The sequence below is a fragment of the Pyrus communis genome, chromosome 9 (genome assembly GCF_963583255.1).
Source record: "Pyrus communis chromosome 9, drPyrComm1.1, whole genome shotgun sequence".
Taxonomy (NCBI): domain Eukaryota; kingdom Viridiplantae; phylum Streptophyta; class Magnoliopsida; order Rosales; family Rosaceae; genus Pyrus; species Pyrus communis.
The window spans coordinates 6,192,367-6,208,634 of record NC_084811.1 but is presented as its reverse complement, the minus strand read 5'-3'; the positions used below and the strand labels follow the sequence as shown (position 1 = coordinate 6,208,634).

The following is a 16,268-nucleotide window of genomic DNA, read 5'->3' as shown; positions in this document are numbered from 1 at the left end:
CTTAGAAAAACACACCAAACAAACTAAGAGCATTCTTCTTCCACCACAAGCTTGTTTTTAAGTTTCTTAAGATTGTTTCAATCCCCACAAGTGCTCTATTGCCATGCTTTGTGATAGTATGAGGATTGGAATGAAGTATATCGTTGAATGAGCCTTTTATTGTAACATTCATCCCTTTCCAATGGCTCATGTTGCACGGGGTCTTCGATGGTGTCATGAGCACAATATATCTATGTTTTGGAATTGTTCACCGTGTCTGGTATGTTTTGGAATTGTTCATCGTGTTTGGTTCAAATTCATCAATGGCATCATAACCATACTCATCTTTCACAATCATATTGTGAAGAATGATACACATCATCATGATGGATTGAAACGCCTTTACATCAAACAATCTGGCAACACCTCTGACAATTGCCCAACAAGCTTGGAAGATACCAAAACAACACTCCACATCCCTCCTACACCCATCTTGACATCTTGCGAAGTGTTTTTCCTTTTCATTTTGTGGACATGACACTGTTTTGACAAATGATGTTCACATTGGGTAAATGTCGTCTGCTATGTAGTATGCCCCTGAGTGTACGATTCCATTGATTGTATATGTGACTTGAAGAGCTATTCCTTACAAAACATCATTGAACATTGGGGATGGGCAATGACATTGAGGTCATTTTGAGCTCCTGGAACACTGAAAAAAGCATGTCAAATCCATGTATCAAATGATGCCACCGCCCCCAAAATGATAGTTTTGGCTCATTTTCTGTCTCCATTAGCTCCTTGCCATGCACTTGGGCATTTTTTCTAGGTCCAATGCATACAGTCGATGCTTCCAATCATGCAAGGAAAACCTTGCATCTCACCTTTCTTCAGAAGCCTTTGCAGATCCTTTGTTGTGGGACTCTGGAGGTACTCTTCGGTGTAGATAACTTCGATTGTGGAGTAAACCTTCATCAGGGACTCAAGAATGGTTGATTTTTCCTTCCTCACTATCTCATCCACTTGGTATGCAAATACTCCATATGCAAGCATCTACAAGGCAACATTAATTTTTTGCTCAGAAATGAGACCCATGACCCCACAAGCATCATTCTTTTACACAAAGTAAGAATCATGGTTGCAAACAGCAATCATGATTTTGGTGAACAATGTTGTTGCATTCTAAAATGACGTCTAAAGTACGCATCTGGGAATGCATTGTTACGGTCAAAATAATTGTCCAAGAGATCCTTACCTCGTTGTTGCCTGCTTATATTAATGTTTGTTGAACGCCTGGGCATGGAGATCTCAACCACATCTTGGATGACTCGACAACAATTCTTGATCTTCCATCTTTCCCCACTCCTCATCCTCTTCATCTTCCATCTCATTTTCTCCCTCCTAGAGATTGAACATTTCTTCCTCTTGCTTAAACAATTCTTTCTCTTGCTCATCGATTTCTCACAAGATCCTTGAAGAAGACATTTGTAAAAATAGATAAAGATAGAGATTTTGATTTTGGTGTGTGATTTCTTAGGATGGATGGTGGGTTACATGGAGAAAAAAGAAAGGATTAGGTTCTATATTATGTCACGTGGCACACCGTGATTCGTTAAAAATCTTATCAAAATCTATCCTCAAAGATTGTAAACAGATCGTGACATATGGCGCGACGGGATTGATTAAAAAGCTTATCAGAAATCTATCATCAACTGTTCTAAATAGGTAACGACACGTGGTGTGATGGAATTGGATAAAAATCTTATCAAAATCAATCACAAAAAATTGTACTTTCGGATAATGACACGTGGCTTGAGCAAATCAGTTAAAAATCCTATCCGAAATTACAAATAAAATTATTTTTTATTATTTTATAAAATAAAAAATACTAATATTTTAATACAAAGTGCCTGAGTAATTCAGTTTATGGGTGGAGATGCAATAGGCAATTACTGTTCATTAAAAAGAGTTGCTATTCACTTGAGGGGATTGAATTGTCTATTGCCATGGAGAGCCTTTACACATTGGAACAGACCTAACAATGCGAAAATAAAATCGGGTTGAAATTATTGTTTATGATGGAACACCTCATATGTACAAAAAAGTAGAAAAACCATATCTAGGGTTGTACTTGTACATAAAAATCCACCACTCCTTAATTGGTGGTGAAAAATAAAAACAATTACCATGATGTGCCAAAATTCAAATACTAATAGGGTGGTGCTATTTACACACTTCTTTTTATCTTTCAAATATATATATTCCTCTCAATTTTCGATCGTCGGATTGAATGAGGTTTTCCGCGGAGTATGAGGAAGTTCCATACGTTCCAAGGGAAGACAAACCGAGCCACACTAATTTTATCCTCTAAGTTGAATGCTATTAGCAATAATATTGTTTCAATTTCACATATAGTTGGCCATATTATTAAGGGAGTTATTCGTCTTTTTATAATTAATTATGTTTGTTGTAATGCTATGATTTTGTCTTGTATATAAAATAATTTATTGGAAGTAAAATTGTTTTGTTTTCAAAGCGTAAAGACTAAAAGTATATATTTGTGAAAAGACAAGTAATATTCAGGAAGAATGGTAAGTGCAACTCATATACCCTTGCTCTTGCCTTGCCTTGCCCTTGACCTCTTAAGACAGGTGGACTTGCTATAATAATAAGCTTTTGTTGTGGTTTTTATCAAAGCCATATACTTTGGCTTGACTTAAATAGCCTATTGGACTTTCGGATTCTGAGAGGTTGAACACGTTATTTCTGAAAAAGATGAGACTATAGCATCCATTGTCAATTGAGGAAGCAACAAAGTCAAAGTGTGTAATTGATTAAGATCAAAGTATCGCAATCAATCCAAGTAAAACTTCTTATGTTGTGCGTATGCTACTTCGTCATATTTTGCGTCTTCTTTGAAAAGGCCAAGTACTGCAAGCCAAGTTTGCTTCTAAGATTGTCCTAAGATATTTGTCCATTTGTCCCCTCAGATTAAAAATTACATAGTGTGGTTAATGTAGACAAATATATTTGTATGAACAAAACTAGCCTTGGAGGGCTTATCTATATATTATTAGAGAAACAAAGGGAAGGGCTTGTCTAGTCGATGCATAATTTGAGTACATGTTTTTTAACGTGCTTGTGTTTTGTAATTTATGCTAACTTTTATTTTGATCCGTTAACTTATTGTGTTCAAATATATAAACCTAAACCATTTACGAGTTTATCGTGGCATATTATTTGTTTCTCTCATTTTGTTTTCTCTAATTGAATATCCAGCTATGAAATGTTATCATATAATATTAATTACGACATAATGAAAACAACTTGGAATACCATAAAATTATTCCAAACAGATTATATAACATATGTTCAAACACTTTGCCAAAACATATACTTGCATAATTATAAAAAATAAAATAAATAATATTGTAGGCTAAATGATTAGTTTAAAAAAGAATTGAAAATAATTATTAGGCTAAATATTGTTCAGCCAATTTATAAAAATAATTTATGATTATCGTGTTTCATGAATAAGCAGACAACAACAGGTTATTATCGTATTAAACCTGCTATACGTTCCAAAAAAATTTAACCTGAGCACTTAATTTTTTGTGGCGTATATTATTCTTCTAAGTTAAGTTCAGCAATAGGTTCTCACAAATTTCGTCACGTCTCGTGTTAAATGTGAAGGATATTACTTGCGTCACTCACTGTATAAATTCCACCGTCAGAACCTTTTAATTTTTTATCTTCAACTAAAGATCCTTTTTACAAAGAAAAATCATTCGAATCGGAAATTGTTTAATCATTCAAAGGTATCAAATAAATGGATAGTTCATCATACATATATTACTTGGTATTCATAAAGCAGATGTGACAGCCCGTTCCGGATTATTCGTACCGTTGGTGTGAAATGATGATTTTGCCCTTGGTGGGTATTTGCCATTTTGGTGTGTTGTTTAGTTGTTTTTGGTGGTTGACTCTACATGACACATACACACCCATACCACACACTCCCGTGACTCCCTCTCTCTTCCTTCTCTCGGATTTTCTTTCATTTCCTTTGCAAGTGTACGGACAAACTTCAAAACCAACCTTTCACGCACAGATCGACGTCTAGAAGGTAAGATTTGAACTCCTTGCAAGCTCTTGAGTTCATCCATACCATTTTTAGAACTTGAAACCCTCGAAAACCCTAGAACCCGAGAACCCAATTTTCATGCACTGTTCATGCACTAATCATCGTGAAGGTTTCAGTGGATTTTAAGGTCTTAGGGAGCTTTAGAATACTCTCACGAAATTCGGGGAACAAGTTTGAAGGATTTTGGACGTCGGGATAGCAAGTTCTAAGGTTGGCCGGATTTTGCGAGGTTTCTCCGGTGAGATTCTGTGAATTTCAGGGCTTCAAAGTGGTAAGGTTTTGTTCTACTCGTTGTAAGCTTCATTTTGGTACCAATTTCATGGAATTTGGTTGAGAAATGAAGAAGATATGAAGTTTTGAAAATTTTCCAATTTCCGGTGAAAATTCGTATTGTAGACGGCGGCGCTGACAACGGCGGACGGCAGAGGCCGGCGAGACTCATAAGAGAAGACAAGGAATATTCTGTCAATTTTGACGGAATATACTAACGGCGTTACTAACGGCGTCAGGTATATATAACGGTATATTCCATTTTTGGACGGAATATTCCCTAACGACATTAGGGTTACCACACGTGTCCACGCGTGGCTGGCGCGTCTGGCCGTACCTTGGTCAGCGCGTGGCGGCGCGTGGGTGGTCAGAAAATTATTTTAAAAATATGGGGATGTTCGTGAGGTTGAGTAGACTACGTTGGTGTATTCACACACACCCCATTTGAGCATTGTATGAGAAGTTATTACCTAGTTTTGATTATGTGCTTTAAATTGACGTTTTTATAGTTGTTTGGCATATAGGTGAGACCTATTCTGAGGACGAGCGCAGTCACTCGAGGCAAGGGGGTTACGACCCTTCCACATATCAGTGAGTGAGCTTTTGGTTTTCCGTATATACCTATATACTTGTGGTTTTTCCCAGAAAATGATATGGAATGTTTATATGTTTTAAATGTCATGCATAGTGTTTGCCTATTTATTTATGCATTAGTAGTTGCATATATGTATGTTTAGTGCTGCGGACGCACAGGTAAGTTCCAGGTAAGTTTATGGTTTATGGTTGTGAATTAGTATTTATGTGAGATGCATAGAGATCTCATAACATGCACCCCCGGTGTCAGTGCTCCTGCCCAGAGTAGGGCATAGTCCTTCACTTGATGTTCACCTCTTGCACCACACACTCATCTTGGATCTAAGTTAAGTGCACAGTCTTGTTGTATAGACCACTATAGGTGGTTCCGACTCGTAGGTGACCCGCAATTATTCGCTCAGTCTTCACGTGATCGTAGCACTTGAGTGTATTTATTTACACCCAGTCCTGTCGTACAAACCACTTTAGGTGGTTCCGACTCGTGTGCAGGTATAGTTAGTGAGTTGGGGATTTGAGCTTTAGATTCAGCCGTACAGGTCACGTTAGGTGACTCTGGCTGACATGTTACATTGCATTGATTGACATTACCTGTGTTACTTACATTTTATGTGGAGGCATTCGACATGGCATATTTCTGAACATGTTTTCGATATATGTGTATATTCTATTTTTTGGGAAACTATACAGGTTTTACGGCGAGGGGTTAGAACTTTTGATAATGAAATGATTTTGAAAAGCTTTGTTTTTGCCCACTCACACTTTCTGTTTTGCGCCCTTCCAGGTTCTAGTTTGGTTTGCTCTTTTGATGGCTTACGAGGAATCCACGGCATATCTGACATATTATCTCCAGTGTAGGACCACCTCTGGGTGTGTTTAGTTAGTGTTTGTTCATATGGACTGCAATAGGTTTTCTATGCTCTGAATATTGTTTTTCACATTTACACTTGCACTTGTACGTTAACTACATTGTTTTGTAGTTTGGTTTTTATTTATTCGTACTTTTATTATTATATTTTGCTTCCGCACTGTGCACATGGCTACGTGTGACATCCCACATCGCCCAGGGGAGTGATCCTTAAATGTATATTCCCATCCCTACCTAGCACGAGGCCTTTTGGGAGCTCACTGGCTTCGGATTCCATGGGAACTCCGAAGTTAAGCGAGTAGTGTACGAGAGCAATCCCATGATGGGTGACCCACTGGGAAGTTGCTCGTGAGTTCCCAAAAACAAAACTGTAAGGGAATGGTAAGCCCAAAGCGGACAATATCGTGCTACGGTGGTGGAGCAGGCCCGGGAAGTGATCCGCCCTGGGCTGGGATGTGACACTATGTCACCCTCATGTGACGGCCAGCACGCCTTGATTTCGGTTAGGGTGTGTCAGCAGATTTCTTCCATACATTTGAATGACTAAATTTCTGATTCAAATGATTTTTTTGTAGGGTTAATTACGTCTACGGTACCTTACTAATAAAAACTAAGGTATCAGTATCATTTAATTGGAACGTTAAATTGTAATGCGGTAATATCCAACTATAATATACTATCCTAACAACGTAATCTAACGTCCACATCATAAAAGACAAAATTGGTACAGTAATATCAAACGTCATTTTTGTGTAATTAAATATAATGTCAAGATAATTATGTAAACTTTCAATGTAATTTTGAACCATCATAGTGTATCGTCTTAAATGGTATCGATCCCTTTATTTTTATAATAAGGTACTGTAGAATTTCCTAAAATAAAATATGAAATTTATATGATAGAGAAATGCATTAATCGCACCGCATTCTCCTTGTAATGAAATATTATCCAAATGCGAATACCGACCAAATTTTTTCTTGAGTGTTTCCAAACGCGTCAAGTTAATACCCTTGGATTGGACTTTTGTTGCACCACTTTGTACAGAAAACCAAATTAACGCCAACATCTTCGGTTAATTATTTACTGCGCGTTATGCATGCACACCTGCACAGCTTGACCATCGCTTAATTTGGTGGCCAATTTGAAGACACCAACTGAGGTCCCCGCTCCCTTTTTTATTTAACTCAACAAATTAGTTGTTGTTTTCTCCTAATAATGGAGAATAGGGTTTGCCCTGTGAGCTTAGGGCTAAATTCAATCACTATATACTACCAATCACGTTAATGTCCTACTTAATTATAAGTTTACATTTTCTTTTTCAGACGATATATATGAAAGTCAACTGGGGTTTCTTGGCACACCCCTTAAAATTACTTGTTCCTATGTTCTCCTTTTCAGATGATATATGAAAGCCAACTAAGGTTGCTTTGCACACCATTGAAATTTGACTTGTTCATCACTTATAACCCTTTGAATTTGAAGGAGCAAAATAATACTTAGTAAGGTTTGCTTGAGTCAAAGTCATTTCAATTTCTAACTACAAATATTGACAATCGCTAAAAGAAATAACTAAAAATATTGTCATTTTAGTTTATTTTTCTTTACGGTTTCCACTAGTGTATAATGTGTAGTAGGTGAAGTGTGTTCACCAATTTAAGGTAATTAATAACATTTTTTTTATGGACAATTTCTTAAACATCTCCACTTCTAGATTTGAGAATATCCAAAGTATGAGAAAGTTATTAATGTACGAGAATATGGTTCTAAATATTACCACCAATCAATTACTGGCCTTTGCGGGAATGTTATCTATTTTCTTAGTCAGGCCTTCTTCTTCTACCTTTTCGGCTCTTATTCTCATCTTTCAACCTTGCACAGTGATCAAAATTGTTTTTTAGTCCATTGATCAACTCTGCAAAAAAATCACCCAAATTATAAATCATGCAATTGAGGTTAACGTTGTCAATTTAAGTATTTAACTAAAGAAAATTGTCCTAACACTACTTGTGACATCCCACATCGCCCAAGGGAGTGATCCTTAAATGTATATTCTCATCCTTACCTAGCACGAGGCCTTTTGGGAGCTCACTGGCTTCGGGTTTCGTAGGAACTCCGAAGTTAAGCGAGAAGGAGGCTTGAACACTCCCATGATGGGTGACCCACTGGGAAGTTGCTTGTGAGTTCCCAAAAACAAAACCGTGAGAGAATGGTAAGCCCAAAGCGGACAACATCGTGCTACGGTGGTGGAGTGGGCCCGGGAAATGATCCGCCCCGGGCCAGGATGTGACAAATTGGTATCAGAGCCAATCCCTGGCCGGAAATGTGCCGACGAGGACGTCGGGCCCCTAAGGGGGGTGGATTGTGACATCCCACATTGCCCAGGGGAGTGATCCTTAAATGTATATTCTCATCCTTACCTAGCACGAGGCCTTTTGGGAGCTCACTGGCTTCGGGTTCCGTAGGAACTCCGAAGTTAAGCGAGAAGGGGGCTAGAGCAATCCCATGATGGGTGACCCACTAGGAAGTTGCTCGTGAGTTCCCAAAAACAAAACCGTGAGGGAATGGTAAGCCCAAAGCGGACAATATCGTGCTACGGTGGTGGAGCGGGCCCAGGAAGTGATCCGCCTCGGGCCGGGATGCTAGAGCAATCCCATGATGGGTGACCGACTGGGAAGTTGCTCGTGAGTTCCCAAAAACAAAACCGTGAGGGAATGGTAAGCTCAAAGCGAACAGTATCGTGCTACGGTGGTGGAGCGGGCCCGGGAAGTGATCTGCCCCGGGCCGGGATGTGATAATTGGTATCAGAGCCAATCCCTGGCCGGAAATGTGCCGACGAGGACGTCGGGCCCCTAAGGGGGGTGGATTGTGACATCCCACATCGCTCAGGGGAGTGATCCTTAAATGTATATTCTCATCCTTACCTAGCACGAGGCCTTTTGGGAGCTCACTGGCTTCGGGTTCCGTAGGAACTCCGAAGTTAAGCGAGAAGGGGGCTAGAGCAATCCCATGATGGGTGACCCACTAGGAAGTTGCTCGTGAGTTCCTAAAAACAAAACCGTGAGGGAATGGTAAGCCCAAAGCGGACAATATCGTGCTACGGTGGTGGAGCGGGCCCAGGAAGTGATCCGCCCCGGGCTGGGATGCTAGAGCAATCCCATGATGGGTGACCCACTGGGAAGTTGCTCGTGAGTTCCCAAAAACAAAACCGTGAGGGAATGGTAAGCCCAAAGCGAACAGTATCGTGCTACGGTGGTGGAGCGAGCCCGGGAAGTGATCTGCCCCAGGCCGGGATGTGATAATTGGTATCAAAGCCAATCCCTGTCCGGAAATGTGCCGACGAGGACGTTGGGCCCCTAAGGGGGGTGGATTGTGACATCCCACATCGCTCAGGGGAGTGATCCTTAAATGTATATTCTCATCCTTACCTAGCACGAGGCCTTTTGGGAGCTCACTGGCTTCGGGTTCCGTAAGAACTTCGAAGTTAAGCGAGAAGGGGGCTAGAGCAATCCCATGATGGGTGACCCACTAGGAAGTTGCTCGTGAGTTCCCAAAAACAAAACCGTGAGGGAATGGTAAGCCCAAAGCGGACAATATCGTGCTACGGTGGTGGAGCGGGCCCAGGAAGTGATCCGCCCTGGGCCGGGATGCTAGAGCAATCCCATGATGGGTGACCCACTGGGAAGTTGCTCGTGAGTTCCCAAAAACAAAACCGTGAGGGAATGGTAAGCCCAAAGCGGACAATATCGTGCTACGGTGGTGGAGCGGCCCGGGAAGTGATTCGCCCCGCGCCGGGATGTGACACTACTGAATCAGAGTTATGAATCTATAATTATGTAGAAAAACTATGAATTGCAGAAGAGAAAAAAGATGCATTGTAGAAGAAGAAAGCAAGAGAGAAAGAGAGAGAATTGAATCACAATGGTTCCTAATTAATGAACCGAAGGCAATACATTAGTGTATGTATACTAGTACAGTGATAACTAACAAACCTGTGTGGCAATACAGTCCAATCCTATTCAATCCAACTCATTACACCATGGCAAGCTTATCTAACATAAACCAATGTGCTAATGTCATATGGATATTCAATTATATTGGTTATTACATAGTGTCTATATATTTGGATAAATGTGTGATGACCAAACGATTTTAGATTTGTAGTAGTTTTGAAAGAGTTGATATTTAGAGGTTGGGCTTAAAAATAGAGGATTTAGATGATTGTCTAACGTTGTAAAATGTGAAGAACAACTAAAGAGATTAAACGGAAGTGTAACTAGTTTTCTCATCATCTCAAACAAAACAAAAAAAAAAAAAAAAAAAGAGATTGGATAAGTGTAAAATTAGAGTTGATGACAAGTTTAAACTTATTAAGGTAATGGTGTGGTCAATTGAGAGATTTTTTTAGAGTGTTGAAATACAAGCGGAACGCTACATGTTATTATACAATTGAAGAAAATTTTTCTCTTTAATGTGTCCTCTAATTTTATAATGACATGCAGTATTTCGATCTATATTTTGGACACATTGAAAATTTTCTCTAATCAACCACGGTACACCGTTTGTCCTTCCAACGAAAACAACTTGCTTTCACCCTGGTCTCACCATAGAAATACACAAATACAACACCATCACATTCAACAAAAGACGTTCTACCTCTCAATTCAAATTTGTGAAATTCCACAAAATCCACCTAAGTCGGTCATCCACCCCTCTCCTTCCCTCCGTTTCTCCTCCAAGTGTCCATGACCATTTTGGTAATCTACCAACCGAGAATATCTTGATATAACATTCTCGGGTCAAATAATTCGAATGGGTCACACCAGGCACAAGTGTGAACCATGAGACTGGTGGGTCCAAGGCATTTCTCGTTTATCATATCTGCATGCAGGCCACGTGGAAATACATGGTAGGCGTCAAGTTGTCAACACACGGGATATTGCAGAATAACGCGTGGCTGATTAAAATAATAACGGCCCACAGAGTGTCTAGACTTTGGAGGAGATGGATTGTTTGCCCTCCATTCTTCATATCTTCTCATGCTTTTCTGTTTTGTACGATCACAATTAAGTTATGTTAAAATTTGTCTTTTGTCTTATTATTTTTATAAAAAAATTAATATAAAATATTAACATGACTTAACCGTGACAGCACAAAACAAAAGGGCATGGGAGGAGTATGGGAAGGGGAGGGCAGACAATCCATCTCTGACTCTAGAGACAGTAAAATTTTATTGTGGTATGGTAAAAACAATTTAAATTAATACTCTATAATAGAATAGCTTCTTGAAAGTTTTAAAAAATTGTCTCAATTTGAAATCAGTTGTGTATTGGAATAAATTTTATATTGTAATTTGTCGCATTTTAAGGAGACACGTCTTGATACATAGTTATATTTGTCAATAAGTACAAAAATATGCAAGACATAAAATACATAGCTCCAAAAATCCTATTTAGAAAATACATTAATCATTTATATATTGCAATAAACTCCATATGATAAATAAGTTATAATTTTTCTTGGCCCCATATTAAAGAAACACGCTTTCAAATGGTTATAATTATCAATGAGTACAAAATACATGAGAAACAAAATACTTGGCACGCAAGAAATCCTATTTAGAAAATATAACATTTTTTTTTAAGTTTCGAGGAGGGAGGCCACCTCATTCTAGGGTCAGAAAGTACCACAAGCTTCTTTGAGGACTTACAGAGGGGGTCTTTACCCCCTTTTTTGGGTTTTACAGATCGCCCAGGCAACGGGATTCGCACCTAGACATTGGTCTAACGAAGAGAACGATCCTTATCAATTCAACTAATCCTAATTGGCAATAACACATTCATTAAGAATAAATAAGTCAATAAATAATATTTTTTTTTGTTACACCTTAAGTAACTTATATAAAGTTAAAAATTGGTTTGGTATCAACCGTATACTTTAGAGAGGCTATACTGTAGTAACGCTTTCCAATTTTAACAATTTTATTCTATTATTATATAGTTGAAAAAATGAAATCCTTTTTAGTTATATGATCAAAATTGTACATAATTAAAAAACTATCACGAATGTAGTACAAAAACCGGAAATAACGTTTCCCCTTCAAACAATTAGAAAGTGATTTAAAAGGTGTAGTTTACATAAATTAGATTTGTAACACTTACAAAAGAAAAACCTCAAAACAATTGAGCCTAACTAATAATATATATCGAAAGCTAACTCTTTGATAGATCTGACAAATTAACTCATTGGTTCTTAATGAGTAGCCAATGAGTTTAATGTAATGGTAATATTGATAGTTAGTGAGAATAGTAGTAGTGATGAGAATGTAATACACCTTATTACAATGAAATCAAACTAAATAGGTACTCGTTATGCCATTGAGTACCGATTAAAAACCTAATGGGTTAATTTGTCAAGTCCAATAAAAGAAAGACATCATGTACCTAAAAATGTGGTGTCAAGCAAGGAGTTTTAAGTAAGGGTAGTGCTAAGGAGACTAAATTTGAAGACAATTTTAGAAACTAAAGTACATAAAAGCTGATGATTGATTTATTATTTAAGTGTTGATAAATTTGCTCATTCATATTGGCTACACATTTATTTTGCAAGTTTAGTCTACAAATTTAATATACCTAACATTACTCTTAAATAAAAAGGTATAAACATTTTTAAATATGTAACTAAAGAGCTGATTTTTACAAACTTTCTAATTTCTCATACACTGCTTTTATTTCCGACAAGTAAAAGTCTTTTCTTTTCCTAGTAAAACTCAGCGCATAAACATGATAATACATAAATCCTTTTGCACCTTTAGATGTAAAAGTTCATGCAAAAGCTTGCAAATCAAGGTCCTTGCCGCTTTGTGACCCACGGAATATCTGGAAGCGACCCCCCTCCCACTTTCTCTCAATTTATTGTCACCTTCACACGCATCATAAAGCAAATACCAGAAACTTGAAGAACAAAAACTTGATAAATTAAAATGGCCATGGTTATTTACACACTTGTTTATATCTTCCGTATAACGTTGTTAATTTTTTATAATTAATTATTTTCAATTCGTCCAATTCGCCAGCCAAAATTGAGAGAACTGTGTAAAGAAGCAATTAAAAGGCTTGGAGTCCAAGATTTAAAAAAAAAAAAAAAAAAAAAAAAAACAGGGTGCTGAGAACAAGACTTTTCTCGTAAGCGTGACGACACGTAAACGCAATGGGAACAAATGGGATCATGTATGTACACTAAAACAAAAGATAGAGAGAGAAAGTAGAGAGAGAAACAGAAAAGGAAAATGAGTTTCCGCGTAGACAGATGAGAAGCTAAACAGCAAGAAGCAATTGAGAAACACAATATAAAATAAAAGCTTTTCTTTTCCTTCCTTCTCTTTCTCTCCTTTTTCTTTGTTTTAATTCGTTCTTTTTTCTGAAATCTATCAAATCTGAACGAAAAATAATTAAACTGCGCTTTCTTGAAGCGATTTAAAAAAAAAAAAAAAAAAAAAGATGATCGAAATCTCTCTCTTTCCTTTTCGTCCTTATGGATTCACACCTTCCATTCACACCAACCTTCATATAATCAAAGCTTTATCCTTCTCTTTCTTTCTTTGAGTCCCATCGGCTTTTCCGAACCACAAAAGCTTCATCTTCACGAAAGCGCTTTTGTTTAAGATTACGTTTGTTGTCATGGAACATCATCCTCATCATTTCCAACATCACCACCAGCAGCAACATCATCCCCAGCAGCTTCAGCTTCAGCTTCAACAACAACAGCAGCAGCAGCTTCAACAGCAGCATCCTAGTACTGCAACTGTACAGGTGGACGCGAGTGATAGGTTTCCTCAATGGAGCGTTCAGGAGACGAAGGACTTGCTTCTGATCAGAGCCGAGCTCGATCAGACTTTTATGGAGACGAAGAGAAACAAGCTTCTGTGGGAAGTGATTTCTACGAGGATGAAGGAAAAAGGTCACCATCGCAGCGCAGAACAGTGCAAGTGCAAGTGGAAAAACCTCGTTACTCGTTACAAGGTAGACATGTTACTAAACCCAAATAATTACTAGATTAAAATTATATCTATCTAATTAAACTAATTAATCTTCCATCTAATCAACACACACACTTTGAAAACATACTAATTCATTTAAGGATTTGTTTTTCCTTATTTCCTCAACCCAAATCTTCAAAAGGTTAGTGAGAACGAACCGAAGACCTTGGGTGTATGAGTGAATGTTTTTTAATAAGCTGAGCTACAAGCCCTTGCAAAGCTTTACCACACAGCCTTCATGTGTTTGATAAGTATACAGTGCTATTATGTACGTATTTATTTCTTGCTTTGTGATTATATATAATTAGGGTTGTGAGACAATGGAGCCGGAAGCTATGAGGCAGCAATTCCCGTTTTACAATGAGCTACAAGCGATTTTCGCTGCACGGATCCAGAGAATGCTGTGGGCAGAAGAAAGCGGAGCTGCAAGCGGGTCGAAGAAGAAAACGCTTTCTTCAGACGATGAGGAAGATAACGAGGATAGCGAGGCAGAGAATAAGGGAAGCACGGCGAGGAACAAAAAGAAAAAGGTGAAGATGAGCAATATCGGAAGCAGCGGTACTAGTGGGAGTGCAAGTGGAAATAATGTGAGGGAGATATTGGAGGGGTTCATGAAGCAACAAATGCAAATGGAAATGCAATGGAGGGAAGAGTTTCAAGCAAGGGAGAACGAGAGGCGGTTAAAGGAGATGGAGTGGAGGCAGAGGATGGAAGCGTTGGAGAACGAGAGGATAATGATGGAGACGAGATGGAGGGAGAGGGAGGAGCAAAGGAGATTGAGGGAGGAGGCTAGAGCCGAGAAGAGGGATGCTCTTATAACTGCTTTGCTAAACAAGCTTAGAAGAGAGGATATGTAGCAAGCATTATGAAGACCCGGTTTAGAGGTTTGTTAATTAATTCTCAATTAGCTAGAAACTGGAACTAATCATTTTGGACATGTCCATTATGATGATACTGATCCACCTTCTTCTGTTTTGCCTACTGAGGCTTTTCTTTAATTTATTGCTAGCTAGTTAGTGAAAGAAAGGTTCATTCGTTCTCTCGATCGTTTTCATAATTATAAGTTTTACCCTAGTGATTTTGATCTTTAATTATCATGCACATCTATCAACAAATAAAATTCGAGGATTTTATTTGATCACCATGGAAGTCTTAATATAAATTAAATATAAACAAATAAAATTCAAGGATTTTATTTGATTGCCATGGAAGTCTTAATATATCTACATGCATGAAGATTGAAGAGAAATGTGGTTGCCAATATTGGCTTCAAGAGTAAGCACGCGAAATTGAAATTTCATTCATGTAGGTTATTGAGATTTGCATATTCTACTACTACTATATGCAGTAAAGGTAGATCCATGCATGAAATATATACGGTCCTTATATATTTAAGGTAGTGAGGTGCATGTACATGTGTAAGTGGCTGAAGAAAAACGTGGAAAATCGAAACATCTAAATCATCTGCATTAACTATAGTATTCTGTATCTGAAATTTTATTGATAGATATGGTTTTGTTTCCTCCATCCCTGAATACATATGCAGGTCGGGGTGCTGGATGAGTTATGAATATTTTTATATCTATATATATATAGATGCATGATCTGATGCAACTATATATTAAGGTTCAAGTAGTAACATGTACATGAGAATGTTCGAGCCACTTTAGACAGTTTGACATATGATGTTGTTAGACATAGTGTATCAATCTAAGCTATCTCTGATGCAACTCGATCGACAATCTAGAACATATGCTATAGCCGTTTTCATTTGTCTTTTCTTGAAAACTATACGTTGTTGAATTTTTGTTATCTTCTCAATCGGTCCTCTATACATAATCCTACTTCCGACCGGGAATGTAATTTGCTTCAATGGAATTTCTCTAGGTCGATTGGAAATTTCTCGTGTGATATTAGTGGACCAATTTTGTCTGGTCTATAACGTAATAGGACTTTCAATTTGAAGGTGTTCATACTCTTAGAAAGCATACACACGAGTGTGAAGTAGAGCTTGTATAGCTGGACCACGAGTCCAAGACACATTTCCAAGACCGTGTTTTGAGATTCTCAAGCATTTAGTTCTCTTTTGACACTCTAGCATTTTACACGGTTACACTTACACCCATCGATATCAAGGTAACAAATATATGTGTATATATCCCTACAAAATATGCGGTTAAATGCGGCATACATCAAATGGGCTGTCGATTCGAATTTAAAGTATTTATAATCCCTAGTTTGACATCTTACTTCCATGAAAATGCCCTTTTTTGTCTTATAATTCAAATTCAACGGAAGCCAGCTATTCTAATCATTTTGTGATAACAAGACCACCAGCGAGTTGTAAAATAATCGATTCAAAGCGTTTTTGCAGTTAAAC

At 38.0% G+C, this 16,268-nt stretch overlaps 1 protein-coding gene across 1 annotated transcript; it reads left to right on the top strand.

Moving 5' to 3' along the window:
• Positions 1 to 13,196: 13,196 nt before the first annotated feature.
• On the top strand, positions 13,197 to 14,931 carry LOC137746235 (trihelix transcription factor GT-3b-like). The gene is made up of 2 exons (XM_068486310.1): positions 13,197 to 13,871; positions 14,197 to 14,931. The coding sequence occupies exons 1-2, from the start codon at positions 13,530 to 13,532 to the stop codon at positions 14,743 to 14,745; spliced, it is 891 nt and encodes a 296-aa protein (XP_068342411.1). The 5' UTR covers positions 13,197 to 13,529; the 3' UTR covers positions 14,746 to 14,931.
• Positions 14,932 to 16,268: the final 1,337 nt, after the last annotated feature.